The 15,123-nt window shown below is 48.2% G+C and overlaps 1 protein-coding gene and 1 pseudogene across 1 annotated transcript; both read right to left on the bottom strand.

Annotated features, from left to right (window-relative positions):
• LOC104910995 overlaps positions 1 to 3,255 on the bottom strand; it is a 3,834-nt pseudogene extending 579 nt beyond the window's left edge.
• Positions 3,256 to 3,558: 303 nt separating this feature from the next.
• On the bottom strand, positions 3,559 to 11,030 carry UCN3 (urocortin 3). The gene is made up of 2 exons (XM_010709906.3): positions 10,817 to 11,030; positions 3,559 to 7,814 (listed from the first exon to the last, which is right to left on the bottom strand). The coding sequence occupies exon 2, from the start codon at positions 7,803 to 7,805 to the stop codon at positions 7,341 to 7,343; it is 465 nt and encodes a 154-aa protein (XP_010708208.1). The 5' UTR covers positions 7,806 to 7,814; positions 10,817 to 11,030; the 3' UTR covers positions 3,559 to 7,340.
• Between the last annotated feature and the right edge of the window lie 4,093 nt (positions 11,031 to 15,123).

Here is a 15,123-nt window from a genome sequence, read left to right on the forward strand (position 1 = left end):
ATGTCACCCCGGTACAGCAGGCAGCACGCCATGTACTTACCACGCCGTGGGTCACATTTCACCATCTGGTTGGAGAACTCAAAGCAAGCGTTGGTGATCTCCGGCACCACAGCTGCTCGTGGTAGGCTTTCTCTGCCGAGATGATGGGTGCATAGGTGGTGAGGGGGGAAATGGTATCCGTGGGTAGGGGCACCAGGTTGGTCTGGAATTCAATCAGGTCAACGTTCAAGGCACCATTAAATCTCAAAGAGGCGGTAACTGAGGAGACGATCTGCCCAATGAGCCTGTTGAGGTTGGTGTAGGTGGGCCTCTCGATGTCCAGGTTGCGGTTGCAGATGTCATAGATGGCCTCGTTGTCCACCATGAAGGAGCAGTCTGAGTGCTCCAGGGTGGTGTGGGTGGTGAGGATGGAGTTGTAGGGCTCCACCACTGCCGTGGAGACCTGTGGTGCTGGGTACACAGAGAACTCCAGCTTGGACTTCTTGCTGTACTCTACAGAGAGCCGCTCCATGAGGAGGGAGGTGAACCCCGAGCCTGTGCCTCCCCCAAAGCTGTGGAAGACCAGGAACCCCTGGAGGCCGCTGCACTAGTCAGCCTGTAGCACCAGAGAAAGGGCCAGGACAATCATGTTATTGGTGCTTCATCAGACTTAAGCTAGAAGTAGTGCATTCAACCATGAGATTTGTGGCCCTCAGTTTCACTTCTGCTTTTACTCACCTTCTACTTCTAATAGTGATAATGTTAAATACAATAAATTATTATCTTTTTTCTTATTAGAGAGAGGGGCCTGGCCATGGCATTGTAGGGCAGGTAGCGATTCATAACATCAGCAGTCAATAGGATCAGGAGAAGTTTGAAGGCCACTATGAGGTTCTACCCAAATCGAGCATACTTCAGAGTTATCACAGCACTTCTGAAGTTCTGCAGCAGGAAGACTGCACAGGGAAAGAGAGGCATAAAGAGAAAACACCAGCCAGAAGGTGACCTGCGATATTGGTTGGAATGAGTTCTTGGTGGGTCTTCAGCCCCTTCTTTCCCAAGAAGGGCAACACACACCAGTGTGCATCTCATCATGTCACTCCAGGTCATAGTGGCATGATCAATCTGATAAAGATCCACCCACACCATCACCTCTTGATGGCCAGGGCAACAGCAACCACTGTCTAGTGCAGAGGACTTCCCCATAGAGCTCGTAAAATGGTAATAACACTACCAACAACTGGGTCTATGATCTCCTTCCCAATGGTGTAGCGGCCTCGAGCGTAGTTGTTGGCAGCATCTTCTTTGCCACTGATGAGTTGCTCTGGGTGGAAGAGTGTGCGGTAGGTTCCGGTCCTGATCTCATCTGGAAGAAATTGAGATCTCATGATTGCCTCTAGCATTGTCTGCCATGTTACTTGCTCTAGTTTAGATGCAGTTCCATACTGAAACTAGTAACCTCACTAGGAGTTTAGGTGGCTAACACCACACTTCAGGTCAGCAAGGGTCACCAGAACAGGAGGTCTGGGGGACCTTCAATGGCTTACCAATGACAGTGGGCTCCAGGTCAACAAACATTGCTCTAAGCACATGCTTCCCTGAACCAGCCTCATTGAAGAAAGTCCCAAAGGAAGAGTCTGTTTGCACTGAGGATGCCATGGAGGAGATGGTGCTTCTGACTGAATCCCATGCTCCAAGCAATACAGTTCCCAACAGGAATTGCCCATCTGGATACCAGCCTGGCCTATGTGGATGGAAATACATCCCCTCTGCATTGGGATGGGAGAGGGAAGAAAGTTATGAGCATGCACTAAGGAAGTCTAAAGGAGCGATTTCTTTTTATATTTGTGGAGCATACAGCCCACAACCTATGTACAAGAGAAACCAGCTTAGTGGCAGCCAGAACACTTTCTCCATAGCAGGTACTAATGAAATACTGATCTAGCAGGAACTATGCATTCATCCTTCAGAGAGTTGTTGCAGTCTCTCACTAAGACAGATGCCTAGTGGTAGGTCCTTCTGCATCTCAGCACTGTCATTATGTTGCACAATGAGTCTATTCCCAGGAACAAGCCACAGAGCTGATAATCTACAGCAATACTGTTGCCAAGTCAAACTTCTCATGATTTTTCTTCTCTCTGCTGTGGGGCAGAAGGCAGGACACCACCACAGCCTTCCCATATGCTCTCACAGCCCAACTGATCTTGATGCAAAGACACCCCTCCACAGATAAGTTAAGTTTGTAAAAGATCTCTTGATGAGGAAGTTGATGGGAGAGGTCCCTTTCACTGGTAGGACCCAGTTATTGACTTGCAGAACAGTTTCTCAACCTAATTTAGATTAAGTATAGGATCAACCTTCTGGAGATAGCTAGAAGGGATCCAAGGAAGGATGAGTAAGGACTGATGGTTCATCTCTCTACAAGAATCGTCCCATGAAACAACTGCTCATTGAGTGAGCTATATGGAGAAGGGTTCATGCACAGGATGTAGCTAATGTGTTGAACTCTTTGACAGAGGAGACTTCTGGGAGGAATGTGACAAAAAAACTCAACGCAAGCACCAAGCTTTGAGTTACAAAGAGACTAGAGATAACCAAAGAGAGTTAATAGAGAAAAAATCTTGTCTTCAGCCAAGAAGACCCTGAGCTACAAGATGTTTAAGATAGATACGATAGGAAAGTTCATACCCATCTTAAATATCTTGATCTACAGCTTCCCTGAAGTTTTGTTTGCCTTTACTACCTGCTTTGAGTTATGGTCTGGGTAGGATCTGTGGCTGGAGATCCAGCATAGCTGTAACACCCACCGAAGGGCCAACACATGGATGCAGGAACTGCCTCATCAAGGAGAGACCTTCACCCCCCCCTCCACTCCTGATCTATCCCAGCCCTACAGCAGCACCAGAGGGACATTCAGCTTCACCTTAATATCACTACCAGCACAACCTCCAAATTATCCTCATAATAAGGTAGAGGAAGGTATGAAAACATCAGCAGGCAAGTTTTGCCAGGGCTAAGGGCCCACCACAGGAAACCTTTTTCCAAGGCTTCCACATCCTTTGTATCCCACAGTTACTTTCTTCAATGAAACACCAAAGTCAAGGCAAACCACCTTCCCCCAGCAAGAAGGAAGACACTTCCAGTTCCTACCCCCTGCACAGCTGTTGAAAAACAAACCCAAGCCCCACAATTACTCACCATGACTCCAAACCACCAAGGCTCCTCAACAAAAATCACAGCACCTAACTCAGAACATACCTGACTGCTCTCCTGGGGACTCTTTTATAGGGAGGTAGAGCCAGGCTTGCACCTCCTGGCTCCTTTCCCCTCCTCTTGCACCTGTGGGCAAAGTGTTCAGGTGTTTCTGTTCCTAGAAGGAAGTGAATGTGGGGTAATGATGTACTTTGTAGAATTTGCACCTGCAGACTTGGAGATTCTTTGGTCTTTTAAATTTTCATTGCTGGTGGGAAATAGGACTGTTATGTGCCTCAGTTTCCCTCCTTTAAAATAGGGATAAGAGATAAGGTATAGCAAAAATTGATCAGAAATGCTAAGGCTATTGTGGGCTTGATGGATGTCCTGGAGGACCTGAAACAGCTGTGGGGGGAGGTGATGATATGCAGTATAACACCAGGACTGAGGGGCACCAATGAGACCATCACGCTGCAAATGGAAAATGCTTTTATTTTCTATACAGCATACACCAAAGCAAGAAACTCATTGACATAGGATGTCCCAGAGGCTAGCAACACAAGTTTTAAAATGTGAAGTACACCAAGGTGTGGGGACTGGCCCTATGAAGGCTACTAAACCTTATTGTATGGTCCCCTGGACATAGTTTGGTCAACCCAACTATGGGGTTACCTACTGTAGAGAATCTGCTTTAGCAGGGGGTTGAACTCAGTGATCTTTAGAGGTCCCTTCTAAACCCTACAGTTCTGTGATTCTGTGAACCCCCATCTCACCACCCTTTCTGGGTGCAGCAGAAGTGGTGGAGTCTGTGAAGGAGGAGAGCAGAAAATGATGTGTGATGGGGAGATTAAGCAGCTCTGTGGCTCCCAAAAAACTCTGTTTTTCCTCAAAGAGTGGCCAGGATGTGGCACTGGCAGCAAGGGAAGAGAACAGGTTTTTGGAGTTATAGGTACTTGTTAAGAGTGAGGGAGTTTCTCATCCTTCTCAGAAGAGAAGGGTTGACTTTTGCACCTGATGCGCTCTATGCCCATGTCACCAGATGTGATGCAGGGGATCCATGTGGGCTGCTGGGTTTGGCTCTGTCCCTGGTCACAGCCCCTCCTGGCCCAGCTCGAAACAGGACAGGACATCCCAGTGGCAGGATAGGGCATAGAGGAGTAGAACAGAACAACTCATGTGTGGGATGGCACATCCCAAGTGCAGGGTAGGGCAGACAAAGAGGAGGAGAGGTCAACCTGGAACAAAATGGGACATCTCAAAAGTAGGATAGAACATCTCAGAACAAGATGAGACATCTCAAGGGCAGAGAAGGAAATCCCAGGTGGTGGCTTCTGATGTATCACTACAGAAGATCCCTATGTCCCTGGTGTTCTGTGTTTCTGGTGCTCTATCTTCTGGGATATATGGGATACATGGGATACATCTTTCGTGGTCACCGCTGGAAATCAGCTTGATTTTTTTCCCAGCCAAGACCTCATAGATGTGAACACAGGCACCTTCCCACACAGCAGGAGAGTATTTTTGGCCAGATATACTCAATGCTCATTACATTATACTGCCTGAACTCCTTCCTCAGCCAGATGGGCACGGGGCCTCCCTGGTTCCGGGAAGGGATTCAGGACCTACTGTCCTTGGGGAATTGCCAAAATCCCTGCAACATCTCTGGTTTGCATTTATATGATAAAGGAGCATTGGCATGTGGAGGAGGAGAAGGAGGGTGAGGGGGGTCCTGGAGGCCAGGGGATGCCTGGGGGAAAGGATTATGTAGAGGCTTGAAGGGAGCTGACAGTGAAAACAGAAGGATATGATGGTCAGAGTAGACCCACACTTGACTGCACAGCAAAGTGCAATCAATACCTTTTGAATGCAGTACCTGAAATTGTGTTCCGTCCCTGCACAAAGTGTGGCAGGAAAGACTGAATCCTCACCCAGCTTTTAGGAAGCCGCTGTCTGAAACTCAGTGCTGTCCCTCCTAAGCCTTGGCTCCAGTTGCTTCCAGAACCAGGTGGTGGCTGATGGAGATTTCAGCGCTCCTATTTCTATCCCACTTCCTTGGGAAATCCGGCTCCTCTGACCTTCGCCTGCTTCTTGGCCCCTCTAAGCAGCCTCCGGCCTCACTTGGCAGAGGCTGAGAAGGAGGATTAATTTTGGAAAGATTTGTCCAAACCGGTGCTGGCTGTGGGTGAGTCCCCCACAGGGATGCAGCTGAAGAGAGAGGATCTCTGCTTTCCAAATCACTTGCCATCAGCTGCTATCCGTTGTCCCTGGCTCAGCTTTGGACTTGTAGTCATGGTCTGGTGCTAGCATACACATGTAGACACCTCTAGACAACCCTCTGCTTTGGAAAGACAGCCTGGACAGCCTTGGGACATCTCTGGCTAAACCTACAAAAGGACAAGAGCATATCTGGTCTTGCTTTGTCCAGCAAGATGTGTGTGAGCCTGCGTCTCGATTTTCCATCTGTAAAATGGGCACAACCACTGTGTAGCACTGAACAGCTCAATATACTCATTGGAGATGGGCATGTAGATTGCTGGGCTGTAAAATGCATAAAGTTATGTAGATTTTTATGTAAAGATCCATATAGATTAAGGCTATGCAATAAGCTCACTGATCCATCCTCAGCTCCAGGGTGCAGGCAGGAGGGGTCATTGCACAGAGATGCTGTGGGCACGTTGATGTATTTTCTGTTGGAAATGTGTGTTAGGAGGGGAAGATGCTGTAGGATCTATGTATTTATTTGATTTTTGCTTTTTGGTCAAATTCCAGTTCTAAGGCCCTGGGCTGTGGGTCAGGTAGGAGCCTCGACTGCCCAACCATGGTCTCTCTGGGGATGAATTCAGCTGTCTTGCCTCTAGCTGTGTCCTTGCAAATGGCTTGTGGGTCTATCTGCCAACCCTTCAACCAAAGACCTGTCCTCTGTAGTATCCCACCTGGTGTTCCCTGTAGCTGTGACATAGATGGGATTGGTGGGAACTGTTTTGCCGCTCTTGGTAAATTTCTTCTGGAGGAAGAGGGCCAAATTTCTCTCCATCTCCCAATTTTCTCTCCACGTGCTGGGATGGAGGTCAGGAGAGGGTTTCATCTTGGAACTGGGCTGTGAGGTGAAGAGAGAAGGGGACTGGGAGGAACGGATATATAGCCCAAGGTAAAGCAGGTGCTTGATGATCTGGGGCTTGATGGAGAGTGGGTGAAGGGAATCAGGGTGAGCAGAGATGGTTTGGCCAGGGGTATATGTTGGAAATTAAGCACCTGGATCTGCATGGATGATGGGGATGTGGATGGGGGTAGATTGGACAACATGGACAGCCCTGCAGTAGGTCTGGAGTGGCTGGTTAGTGATCCATGACTCTTGGGGACCAAACTCACCTTCAGCCGTGGGAGAGAGGCAAAGCCATGCTGCATTCTGTGGTAGCTTATAAATGATCATCTGGATGAAAGGTGATGGTTTCTTGGATGAAGGTTTTGGCGGGGAAAAGAGTGATTGCAAAATAATCTGAAAATCTAGAGTTCCCAGTAGGAGAAATTGGAAAATCTCTCTGGAGATTATAGTCAGAGTATCATTTGAGTTGGAAGAGACCCTTAAATGTCATCTAGTCCAATTCCCCGGCAATGAACAGGGACAACTACAGCTGGATTAGGTTGCTCAGAACCCTGTCTAGCCTGACCTTGAATGTCTCCAAGTGTGCGGCATGATCCTCTGACCAGTCAAGGTTTTCCCTTCCCAATATAGTTGTGACTGTGTATGGGGACAACCTGTGTTTGGAGACTTGAGAGAGAGCATGACCAGGGCTGTTGTAGGAAAGGGAGCTTTTAGAAAGGCTATGGACCTGAATGAGCAGCTGCTAGAGGTGATGGGAGAACCAAGCATTGGAAACTCAACAGATAGTAGCTTTAATAGGGACCTTTCCAAAACAACATGTCTCCCTGTCCTGCTGAGGACACCACCCTCTTCCCCACGCATGGAAATGTCCAGAAGGAGGAATAGGGGAGATTGGGAAAGAAAGGAGGAGGAAGAAGAGATATGAAAGTTAGGTAGCTCTATGGGTCAAAAATATACAACACTGATATCGTACACAACTGTCAGTCCTCTCCAACCAGCAGGTTGGGGCCAGGTGTTGGCCCCATGTGGTCATCCCTGCTCCAAGTCACCCCCTGCCCCACGAGCATCACTTCCGCCGCCCAATTTGGGCCATGAGGTGTGCATTGGCAGCAGCCTTTGCCCGCAAGTTCTTGGCTTTGGCGATGTTGAAGAGGATATTCATGATGTTGGTGGGGACGTCGAGGGACAGGGTGACCTTGGTGCGGCGGTCGCTTTTGGCACGGTTTTGGTAGGTCTTCCCCTTCACCTGCGCCTGGGAGGTGTATTTGTAATGGCCTTCCCCTGGGAATGTCCTTTTCCCTCTCTCTTCCTCTGCCTCCTCCTCCTCCTCCTCGGATGCTTCCTCTGCTGGATGGTAGTCATAGCCACGCTTGTCCAAGACGGTGTTTTCCTCTGGGAGGCTCTTCTGGGCCTTGGTGAGGGCCGCGTTGAGGCAGCTGAAAATGGAGGCAGCGTTGTAGAGGCGGAAGGCCCTGCTGGTTTCTGTGGCACAGAGGAGGGCGAGGAGGAGCAACAGCTTGGCGTGGGGCATGGTGGTGGCCTGCCCAGTGGAGAGAGCGAGAGGAGGGCAGAGATGGGTGTCAGCTTCCCAGCAGGCATGGGGCAGAGCACCACCATCCCCTCATCATCCCCTGTCCCAGACTCATGGGTTCAACTCCCAGATCCCTAAATCATAGAATCGTTCGGGTTGGAAGGGATCTTTAAGATCACCTAGTTCCAACCCTTTTGCTATAGGCAAGGACACTTTCCACTAGACCAGGTTGCTCAGAGCCCCATCCAACCTGGATTCACCTGGGTTCACCTCCCGTGTTTCAGAGTTTTGACTTCACCTCCCAGATCCCAAAGTCTTGTGTTCACCTCCTATGTCCCACACTCCTGAGTTCATCTCCCTCATCCCACACTCCTGGGTTCACCTCCTACTTTCCAAGGTCTTGGGTTCACCTCCCACATCTTGAAGTCCTGTGTTCACCTCCCACACCCCAAAGCCTTGGATTTGCCTTCTGTATCCTACACTCTTGAATTCACCTCTCCCAAAGTCCCAAAGTCCAGAACTCACCTCCTAAATCCCAAAGTCATGGGTTCATCTCCCATGTCAAAAAATCATGCGTTAATCTAACAAGACTCCCCTAAGGTCTCATCTAACATTCGGGGCAACTGGGAATGAATTACTTTAGGACATCTCCCTCTAAGGTTCAACCTCCAAACCCTAGGTTTGGGGGTACTGGGTAGGATGGCCAAGGTGTTTTGCAAAATTGAAGCCTCTGTGGAAGATTTGGCCTTCTCGTTGTTGACATCATGACGCAGTAGCATCACTCACTACTTGAAATATGATCATTTTAATGTCCCAAAATCTTGGTTAAAAAAAACTTAAATTTTTTTAGATAACCTCCGTACTGCAAAACCTTCCCATCTCCAAGTCCATATGTGCACCCATCTGTTCATCTAAAGGTCTACAAAGAATTTCCAGGCGGGGATTCTTTCACATTATTGACAATGGTACAACCAGCCCCACGGCCAGCCCCGATGTCAACCTGACCCTGCAAGCATCTGGAGGTGGACTGCCATTCCCAATCTTCTGGCCCCATCTTGTGGCAAGAGCATCTCATGGCAAGCTCTGGCCAGCAGGACAAGTCATCAGGATGCAACAGCATCTCTTGGGGTCTTCTGGGTGAGTGGGTGTCCTCCAAAATTCAATCAGCCCCCTTATCCCCAGGAACTGTCATCAAGGACCTGCTCTTCAATCAATCAGTCTGTGAAATTGATGTCACATCCTTTGCTGTCCCTTTGGAGGAGCAGATCAGGGCAGGTTCATCCCCTTAACTCTGCCCTTTGCTGTCCCTTTGGAGGAGCAGATCAGGGCAGGTTCATCCCCTTAACTCTGCCCTTTGCTGTCCCTTTGGAGGAGCAGGTCAGAGCAGGTTCATCCCCTTAACTCTGCCCTTTGCTGTCCCTTTGGAAGAGCAGATCAGAGGCAGGTTCATCCCCTTAACTCTGCCCTTTCTTTCCCTGGCAGAGGGAGATCAGGACAGGTTTATATCTGAAATCTGCCTTTTCGCCGTCCCTTGTGGAAGGGGTTAAGTGTGGATTTGTCCCCTTTATCCAGAGAAAAGAAGGGTGTGAAACATCTGTATTATGACCCAGGTAGCATTATCAAAAATGCTACTGCAGGATGGTGAGCAAAACCCTCCCCAGGCACACAACCCTCACATGAATGTCATTTGGGACCCGAAGCTCTTCTTCCTTCAGCCCCAAATCAGACATTGAGATCCTGGGGTTCAGGTTTTGCTTACAAGCCCTATCAAAGCCAGCATCTTTTCTTCCACCCCAAAGCAAATGTCTTTTTTTGCCCCAGATGATGAGTCCACCCCAGCAAACTCCTAGCAGAACGGGCGCATGAATTTGGAAACTGCCATCCTTCCTCAACCCTTTCCTGCTACCCTACACATCCCCAGGCTGCTATTGGAATGTCAGGAATAGCTCTGAAAATGCTCACAGAGCCAGTGAGGCTGCTGGCAGTGAACTGCACTGATATGAGAAGCTGCTGCTGAGCATCTCCCTGTCTTCTTCACCTCTCCCTGGTATTTCTCAGCTGTTTGAAATGGGCGGTTTGGCTCCACAGCTGGAAAAAAAAACTCTTTGGGGACCTTGGCTGAGCAAAGGGAAAGGCAGGACAGAAATCAAAGTGAAGTAGCAAGGAAATGAAGCATCCTGATGAGCAAATCTGATTTTTAGCTTATTAATTATTATTTTTGCGTGGGGGCTTTTCTCCCCTGCCAGGAAGTTTTTGTTTTTTGTTTGTTTGTTTTTTAAATAACTGGAAATGGGTCATCCCTTCCTAAGATCTGGAAGAAGAAGAAAAACTGCAGCAAATCTGAGAAAGTCAGAGTGAAATCTGCCGCTGCCGGAGGGTGACCCATGAGTGGGAATTGCTGAGACCCCGAAAGCAATTTCCAGGCATTATTATGGGATGGTGCCCATCGTGGACAACTCTACCTCTTGGAATTAAAAGAGAAAAGTGAATCACTGCAGCACGGCAGCTCCGGCAAAGTGTGGACACAGCTGTATCATCCACAGCAGAGGTATAGCATAAATCTGATTTTTTTCCCCATCAGAAATGTAAGTCTGGAATAAAATAATACTGCAAAGGAGACTTGCAGACTTTTAAACTCTTTCTGTCTGATGTTGTCTCCACTTCTCCAGTGAACCTCTCCTGGGAATGCTGATTCCCAGGGCTCCAAACCCATGCTGACCTGGTGAGGATAAGGCTGTGCTCTCCTCTCTCCATCCCTTTACCCACAACAGTGATTTATATTCCCACTTTCTGATTTCCCAACACTTCCATACCCTTTCCCTGCCTGATCTCCCTCCAAAACTTGCTATAATAACCCCAAATCTATTTATTCTGGAGAGAGTCTTACTACTTTTCCCTATCCCATTTTTATTTTCTCTTGCAGAAAGACGTGGAACCTGATCTCCCGAGCACTGAAATATTTCAAGTTTGTGCAAACTAAGCTAGTTAATAAATGAAATCCAGGCACTCACCTGGCAGTCCTCGGTGCTGGGATGGGAAGGGGCTGCTGTGTGCGGCTCTCACTCCAAGCTGAGAGACATCAGCGCCTTCCCCTCAACTTCTGCACCCTCTCTTTTCTTTTATTGTTATTAAGAGGGCTGTGATATTTTTTCTCTCTATGGAAACGCTTTTCCCCTCCCTCGTGTATATATAAAAATGAGTGATCACGGGGTTTGAGTCGTAACTCCAGACGTGGAGCCTTCGTTTGGGCATGATTGCATTAAAATGAAATCAGAAGGAGCTGGCGACGTCACGGGGCTGCAGTGCCTCTCCCCATTCAGAAAGTAAAAAAAAAAAGGGGGGGGGGGAAAAGACCTCTGAACCTGACAAGCAGGTGAGACTCACCCAAAAACAGGGCTGTCGTCAGTGCTGGGGCTTTGCAGGGTCACATAGACACGTTTCTTCCACTCTTCCTGCACTCAGTGCAAGGATATTTTAAATGCAAAGAATTGTTGTGGCCCCTAAGGATGCCTGTCTAGGTTTTCAGCAGCGTTATCCCAGTCATTTATTTTCAAAGTGTGGAGCTGGTGCATCTTCTTGGCTGGGTTTTGCCCACAAGCCCTGCCCACAGCCCCTCAGACTCCTCAAACCCACTGAGATCCAGCAGAACAAATTCAGATTGCTCCAAGGCTGCAACCAAGAAGAAAACCTGAGTCCATTGCCCCAGGACTCCTGGTGTAGTCAGTCCATAGTCCCAGAACTGCTCTAATCCTGGTGTAGTCTTGGTGCTACAGGGAGAGTGAGATTGGAGGTCTTCCCCAAGTTCTTTACTACGAAAGTGGTGAGGTGCTGGAACAGCTGCCCAGAGAAGTTGTGGATGCCCTGGAGGTGTTCAAGGTCAGGTTGGATGGAGCCCTGGGGAGCCTGGTCTGGTATTAAATGTGGAGGTTGGTGGCCCTGCATGCAGCAGGGGGGTTGGAGCTTCATGATCCTTGAGATCCCTTCCGACCCAGCCATTCTGTGATTCCTGTTGGAAATGAGGACTGTTCCATGTGGTCCTGGGATGACAGACCTCAGAAAGTCATGTTTCTGGGAAAGGATTCCTCCAAAACTCACCACAGATTGGATGGGTTGTAGGCTCCTGAATGGCTTTAAAGCCTGTCATCTTTAATTGTCATTGCCTGGGAAAAGAACAAATCCTACTGAACTTGGAGAAAGCCCTCTGAGTCCCCTGCCAAAAGTCTTGTCTTCCACAAATGACTCTGAGTGGGCTCTGAGTGAGGATGGGGAGATGTTCTCACCCCTGGACCACACTCCTGCAGTGTCACAGATGCTCCTTGGAGAAATAAAGCTGTGGATTTTCTTGGATGAAGATCTTCGGGCTTTTCACCAGGCCCTTGAAGTTTCCCTTGAAGCTGAAATGTAACAACTGTCAACAGCAAGAGCTCCCAACTGCCTTCTGTCCCAGGTTGAGCGTTTTCCCCTTAACTGCCTCCAGCTGTTGGCTGAGACACGTTGGCACCCACTGCTGCAGCAATCCATTCCTCTTTTCATCCTAGGCTTCTAACTTCCAATTTCCATTTCCCTTCCATCACTAAGACGTGGAAGACAGTTTTGTTATCCAAATCCTTGGAGCCAGTGGTTGTCACCAGAAACCAACCTGCCTGAAGATGTCAATGCAAGGACCTGGGTGAAAAACTTGATTGGAGGGACTCCTTTCTAGCAAAGAGAAAGGGAAACCACCACCTGGCCCACGATTCTCACTCTCCAGGAAACATTTACAACCAAATTTATTGCAGAAGGATGAACTTTCTCTAAGGGCTGCAGGATCTCTGAGCTATTGAAATCCTTCACCTCATGCTTTGTGAAAGTAGTGATGGATTAGAGCTATTTCCAACTCATCCCTCGTGGTGGAGCTCCATTAAAAATGATTTCCCTTTGCTCTCATTGCAGACGTGGGAGTGCTGAATCTTGGCAACCTTTGGCTTCCTTGGGTCGTGTCCTCAACCTTGGTGAGGTGAGGAGGGCTGGGTCAGCCCCATTACCTGATATCTTATTTGTAATTGGGGGACCAGTCCAACTCCTAAGTTTTGTGCCTGGAGTGAGTGTTGAGGGCTTGGCTGGGATTTATATCCCCTTGTGCCTCCTTGGAGAGACATGTTTGGCATCTTCTTGATCCCTGAGGACTGTAGATACTGGCAGTGGCTCTTGCAAAAAGCTCAGGAGACCCTTGGATCCTGTTGGGCTCAGACCGCTGACAACTCCACATGCTTCAGAGTGGGTTAGGGATGATCCATCCACTTCCTTCCCCTGATTTTTTGGGGCTGAGGTTGGAAGAAGGGGGTTGAACTTGCAAATCCATGTGGGATGGGGACTCTTGGTGCCAAGTTGGATGATGAGTGCTTTATGAATGGTGTGTGAGTCCCTCTGTCCCCCTGCCTATCAGAAGGAGATGTTACCATCCCATGTCTCACTAGGGCAGAGGGGAACCACCGAAAGTCTCTTAGGGGGCCATTTTGCATTTAACAGTCTGGAGATCAATGGGGGAACTCCTTCTTCTAGCATGAGGTGTGGGTCTGGCATCCCATGGACCCAAAGGTGGGGAAGAACTGCTAACCCCAAAATCAAAGCCTGTTGCACCTCTCTGACACAAGGACCTCATGGCTCTGATCATCTCCAGGAGTTTCAGACCTTCAGGTCAAAATGGAAACCTTGCCATTGCCAGAACTTTGTAACCTGGGGTACATGGGGAAGGGGTTATAGGATAGGGAGCAGTATGATGTTAAATTAGATTACCTGACCCATCTTAAAGCCCACTTTCTTCCAGAGGTGGTTGGGCCTTTAACTCATTTCAGTGCATCACTAAAGTGAATTAAACTGTATGAAATTGCAGTTTGGGAGTGGATAAGATCTGTTCAGCTGCTTTCACAATAGTGATCGGTGCTTCACCTTTTCAGTTGGTCTGTCCCTTGTAATGGGGTGCATGTCCTTCCACACTAATGTTTTCTTGGGGCTGAGTGTGTGATGAGAACATATCAGCTTGCAGTTTTTATCCATTGCAATCACTTCAGGTTGTGCCCATGCTCCAAATTGTTGGGAATGTGGTGATCAGCTCTTCTTGGTTGGTGGCACTGGGGACATTGTGGAAAGGCTGCCTCCGTGCCAGGAGGTCTTGTGGGACCTGAGGAGGTTTTTGGGAGTACCATCTCTCACCTGAGCTCTTTGACGTCTGCAGCTTTGCATGGGAGAGTGACAAGCAAGAGTCCATCAGAGTTGAGCACATCCCTGTTTGGGGAAATGTGATGGCAGCAGTTTCCAAAGATCAAAAAGCAAGGAAGGAGTTAAAGGTTAATAAACTGCTTTCTTTCAGGTTAGAGATGGTTCATCCCCATGACTATGAAGTTGTTGGGTGAAAAGCAATCAAAGCCACACTGAAGACACACTACAGTGGAAGGAAGTGGGGTATTCACATGGGTCTTGTTCAAAAGTCAATCAAGTCCATCCTGTAGTGCTAATAACCCATATAATTCTGTGTTGTTGTGGGTTTTTTTTTGCTTAGTTTAGTTTTTTTTCTTCTTCTTCTTCTTCTTCTTCTTTTTGTTTTTTTCAAATGATGAAAACTACCTAAGAATGAAGCCAAAGCATGGTGATGAATGCACTTATCATCCAGCAGATACTGGTGGAGCCACGTAGTGAAAGCCATCTCCATCTCCCACACTGCCAGCAGACGGTGGGGCATATTTCTGTGGCTATTTACCTGTAAAATGCTTCACTGTTGGGCAAGGAGGCAAATCTGCATGCTAGACATGGAGACTTCAGGGTGATTTTATTAGAGGAAAATAGAAAAAGAGGACAGTTCTTAAGGAAGAGAGATGAAAGAAATCAAGCTGTCTGGTTCATCTCTATTGGACTGTTTTAGCTGTCACTGTCTGGCTACTGTGGCTCACTGATCCTTGCATTACTCTTTGCTTTTTGTGGAGCTCAGAGGGAAGATTTTCCTGTACAATCTGAAAATATCAGAGCACAAAAATGAACCTCAGGAAAGGGCACTCTCAGGAGCTCGCAGGTGGCCCAAACTCCCCAAAGTTTCTCCAAAGAATTACCTAACTTTGAAAAATAAAGGCTTTGTCATATGAGCGTCCTCGCAGGTCTCCCTTTGTGCGTCTGTCTCTCCAGGAGCAGGACACTTTCCCACCTCTCCATAGCCTCTCTCACTCTTGCCAAGCTCAATTTCCTTCTGTGAATCATCGTTTAAATCTAAACGTGGGCAGCTGGAGAGGATCTTATTAAAATTTCATCACCACAAACGTTCCACTACTGGGAAAAATAAGACACAGTG

This window comes from Meleagris gallopavo, chromosome 1 (genome assembly GCF_000146605.3).
Source record: "Meleagris gallopavo isolate NT-WF06-2002-E0010 breed Aviagen turkey brand Nicholas breeding stock chromosome 1, Turkey_5.1, whole genome shotgun sequence".
Lineage (NCBI taxonomy): Eukaryota > Metazoa > Chordata > Aves > Galliformes > Phasianidae > Meleagris > Meleagris gallopavo.